The 4,631-nt window shown below is 34.1% G+C and overlaps 1 protein-coding gene across 3 annotated transcripts in view; it reads right to left on the bottom strand.

The window, feature by feature from the left end:
• The window catches only part of EPS8 (epidermal growth factor receptor pathway substrate 8), a 169,145-nt gene that overhangs the window by 12,695 nt on the left and 151,819 nt on the right, over positions 1 to 4,631 (bottom strand). For all 3 annotated transcript variants that reach the window (XM_017528665.2, XM_017528631.2, XM_017528639.2), the window contains exon 18: positions 3,720 to 3,942. In XM_017528665.2, the coding sequence (XP_017384154.1) occupies positions 3,720 to 3,942 (223 nt within the window). The remainder of the gene's footprint in view (positions 1 to 3,719; positions 3,943 to 4,631) is intronic.

Here is a 4,631-nt window from a genome sequence, read left to right on the forward strand (position 1 = left end):
AAAGAAAGAAATAAGAACAAAAACCTGATATGATATGATATAGGAATCTAACTAAGTTGGCAAGTGGCAATGACCCAGTCACTAAGGGAGCTTTTTGTGACCAATGTTCTATGATTTTTTTTCCCTAGGGAAAGGGTTTTAGAAAATGTTTGGCGCCCCTGGGAAGTAACAGAAAGTGTGAATAGTTAGTGTTATTTCAGTCTAATTTTTTTAATGCCTTAAGTATCTAGGAAATCTTTTGAAGAAGTCAAAAAAGGGGAAAAAGGGAAGAAGAAAGGGAGGAGTAGGGGATGCTAAGTGAGAGAGAATACTATTGATCGTTACATTTAAGTATACATTACATACATTTCATTAGATACCTTTTAAAAAAATCTCTACATCAAACTGTCAAACAGCATATATGTGCATCTCAAAGGAATAAAAAAATAAAATGTATCACCACACTAAAATATTTAGTCTTATCTGCCAACTTAGCCATTATATGGATCATCGCCACTCCACAGCATAGTTTTCTTCCAGGAAGTACAAAAAAACCTCCGTCTAACACGTTCCTGGGCTTTGGGTTTCCATTTCCAATGTTCTAACACACAACAGCAAACCAGAATAACTTTACACCTTCCTAAAATAACCCTTCTGATTACAAAAGATTAAACTCAAATAAAAGGACTAGCATTTCAAAGGAAATGGAAGAAATACAAAGCAACTAAAGTGTTGGTATCTTAAAAGTGATAAAAAGGAGAGATAAAACAGTTTGAATAGTCTAGGACACAAAGCTTAGCAGCTATTTTGAATAGGCAACACATAGACTTCCACAAAAGGGGCTCTTGCCACTTGCTACATTGTAAAAACAGGCATGTTGGCTTTTTCCCCCTGTTCATAGCTGCTACTTGATAGATTTCTATGAGTATTTACTTCCTAGTTCCTTCAATTTTATTTTTACCAGAAGTTTAGGCAGTAAGCAAAGAATGTAGGTAACATGAGTAGACGTATTTTGAGAGGAATCTGGCTATCAATAAACGTACACTGAAATACGTGCTACTGTCTGGTTCTTAAAGAACATTCATTCAGAAAAAAACTGTTATACAATAAGATAACTAAGAAATATTTGTTTTATAAAAAGAAATTATTTAATGCCAAACTATATTTTTGCGATATCTTAAAAAGGAAATTGACCTAAGTTGCAAATATATTGTAAGATTTTATTATTCTAAGGAAACAAGTCTGTGTGTTAATTTGGGGAGAGATGTTTATACTTTACACACCAAGGACACCCTTTAACTTATGAAAAACAGACTTGAAAATTTCATGATGAGTCACAATTATCAGGAGAGTCCTCTATCTTTAAAAGAATGCAAACTATGCCTCTTTCCCACTAGGTTATTCTTGGTTTCTCAGAGTGAACAAAGAACAGACTGTCCTAACCCACACACTGCTTCAATTGGGGACTGGATGCCAATGAACTCTGATCCTAGGCCTGGCAAAAGCATCCCACCATCTCTAAGATAACTGTGCTGACGTCTCTACGGAGGGAAATGCTATAAACTTGTGGGAAGAATAAAGCAGGGAACATTCATTTCTAACAGGAAGTTTCTCCTTAGGGAACTCAATAAAAATATTTATAGAAATTTCTCATCTTAAAACTATGTCTTTAGTTTCTTTGAAAAAGAAAGCTCTTTTTTAAAAATCGACATAATTTTAAAAACTTAGTAGCAGATTCTATTTTGTTATCACACTCACACACATAGTTGTTTTTGCTGTACAGACAGAACTAATCAGTTTTCTAAAACTTCATTTTTCCTTTAATTTTCTGCTAAGATCAACATATAGAAATGACAGTCATTTAAATTGGATATACTGTGGAAGAAAAATTAATGAGTAAAAGTAGGCTTATGCTTATTAAATTATATTTAACCATAATTTTTAGAATTGTTAAATTGTAAAAATAGGCTTATGCTTATGCTTATTAAATTACATTTAACCAGAATTTTTAGAACTGTTAAATAGCAATCGTTTTAATGTCTTTTTTATTTTTTAATTTATCAAGAATGTCCACAACTGAACAGATGTAGCAATGACTTACTGAGGTGAGAAAAACAGTAGGATGAAAATGGGAGTGAAAGATTCGGTAATTTAGTTTTGAACATAAATAGAAAGCATCCAATCTCATCTGTAAAGTCAACAGTTCCATACCAGTATCTGGATGTCAGAGATGAGTTTTAATATGATGGCTTATTTGGGAATCATTCTTTTTCCAACAACATAGGCAGTATTGATAGAAAGAGAAATAGAATGAACTACAGTTAAAGTAGTTTATGTGGAAAACAAAGACAGAACCTTAAAAAAGGCCCGCATTGAGGGAATGATAGATATCCGTCTCTCTCTCTCCCTTTCTTTCTCTCCCTTTCTCTCTCCTTCTTTCTGTCTCTGTCTCTCTCTGTCTGTCTCTCTCTGTCTGTCTCTCTCTCTCTCTCTCTCTCTCTCTCTCTCTCACACACACACACACACACACACATACAACCTTAATATACTTTTGTTATATTGGGGAAATATGAAATATCTTCCCAGCTCTGGTTTTCCAAGACTTTTTATATATCAAGTATAGGTAAAGCAAAGTAACTTTATAATACGTTTAAAACACCAAATTTGGAGATTAAATTGACATGCCATATACTACAAAGTTAAACAAAATTTATCTTAAAATTATCTTCAGTTTTCAAAACATCTACACTGCTATTCACCAATAATACAAATAACAATAATCCAAAGTTGGGCATAGTGTCTCTCTAGTTTAGTCAAATATGGTTTTCATAAAACATCAAATTTACATTTATGAAAATATGGCACTGAAGCCTAAATCACATGAAATCTGAATTGAGAGGGTAAACCTGAGACTACTATAGGCAGGTGATTATATTAACCTAGTGTGACTGTGCATCTATTGTGAATAGCAAATAGGAGGAGGAGAAGCAGGAAGGTTATGATGAGGATAATGATGATGACAGCAGCATGTAGATAAGTGATTGCTTATTATGCGTCATGCAGTAGTTAGAATCAGTCAGGGGTTTTCAACCTCAGCACCATTGACATTTTGGGCCAGATAACTCTGTTGCTGGGGGCTGTCCTGTGCATTGTAAGCTGTTGCTAAGCATCCCTGGTCTCTACCCATTAGACATCAGTAGCATTTCCCAGTTTTAACAATTGAAAACATCTTCAGACAATATCAAATGTCCTCATAAGGATGGAAAGGAGGACAAAATCATTCCTGGCTGAGAAGCACTGAACTAAATGCTTTCTATGCATTATCTCAATAAATCCTCACACTTATCCTATGAAGCAGATACTATTATTTTTCTCCACTTTTCAGATCTTGAAGTGCTGAGAGGATAATTAAGTCATTGAAGGTCCAGCAGCTGGCAAGTGCTATTTCACTATACAAATTCCAGAATGTCTGGCTCCAGAGTCTGCATTCAACCATCATAATATATTGGAAAAGGACTAGAAAGGCATGCATTAGAGAGTGGAGAGAACACTTCCTATTTCTCAGAATCATGTAGATGATGAGAAACTAGGTGAAAATCTTTGCAATCTATTAAGTACCTTGCAAGTATAAAGGACTATTATTTATATTTAATACAAGTAGAATCAACAGTAAACAGTATTTTACTTAGTAGTGCTTTTCATCTGCAGAAGACATTTTTTTGCCTCCTTGGGAAACTTACGGTCCACTGGAAGTTGTTTGTGTCTCTGGCTATCTCGCACGATACTGCCACCACTGTCACTGGAGCTGCTGTTTTGACGCGTTACATTTGCTGGGACCTTTGACACAGGAACAGGTGCTGGGGTGGAAGGTGGAAGGGGGACAGGAACAGGAGCTGGTGTTGGAGGAGGTGATGGAGCAGTGGGAGTATCAGCTGGTCTTGGGCCATACTCCATCCTTTGTTTCTATAAAAAGACAAATAATTAACTTAAAATTTAAAAACTATAAACCTAGGCTAGGAAAACAAATTATACTTTGATAGGACATTGTTTACTATTTGTAAACAAACTTGTAAACCCACTACAAATTTGTCTGTAATCCTATATGGTATAATGATCATTAAAAATCATATTTTAAACATTGTACATAATTTATTCAAAGTCAAAATGTAAGTTAAGGAGTCACAAGGCTATGCCAATAGCAAATAGTAGTATTATAGTAATAAATTTCAAGAAAACTGAATTTGGGTTTGGAATCACACAATACCAGGGGAGGCAGAAAGATTTGTAATTATTTTTTAATTTATTTTAATAATAATTTCCAATTGCACTGGAAGTCTAAATGTCAATAGCACAAAGTATCACTTACTCATTTTAAATGTAAGCTATATTAAAAGGTTTTTAATTCTGTTTTCAACAAATAATTTAAAAATGTTGGTTATTATTTTGTTCAAGGCATAACTTTTTCTGCTGTCATCTTAATGTTAACTTATTAAAATTAGAAATTTCCCTTGTTAAAATGGGAATGTCATGGGGTGGATGGTTGTGAGGGTAATGGTATGGTCTTTAAATATTTATGACTGCAAATCACAAATGCTTGAAAAGGGCCTGTAGGCATTTGTATTAAAAGAAAAAAGGTAGATGTGACAAAATGT

The sequence above is a fragment of the Cebus imitator genome, unplaced genomic scaffold, assembly GCF_001604975.1.
Source record: "Cebus imitator isolate Cc_AM_T3 unplaced genomic scaffold, Cebus_imitator-1.0 Scaffold2, whole genome shotgun sequence".
In the NCBI taxonomy this organism is placed as follows: domain Eukaryota; kingdom Metazoa; phylum Chordata; class Mammalia; order Primates; family Cebidae; genus Cebus; species Cebus imitator.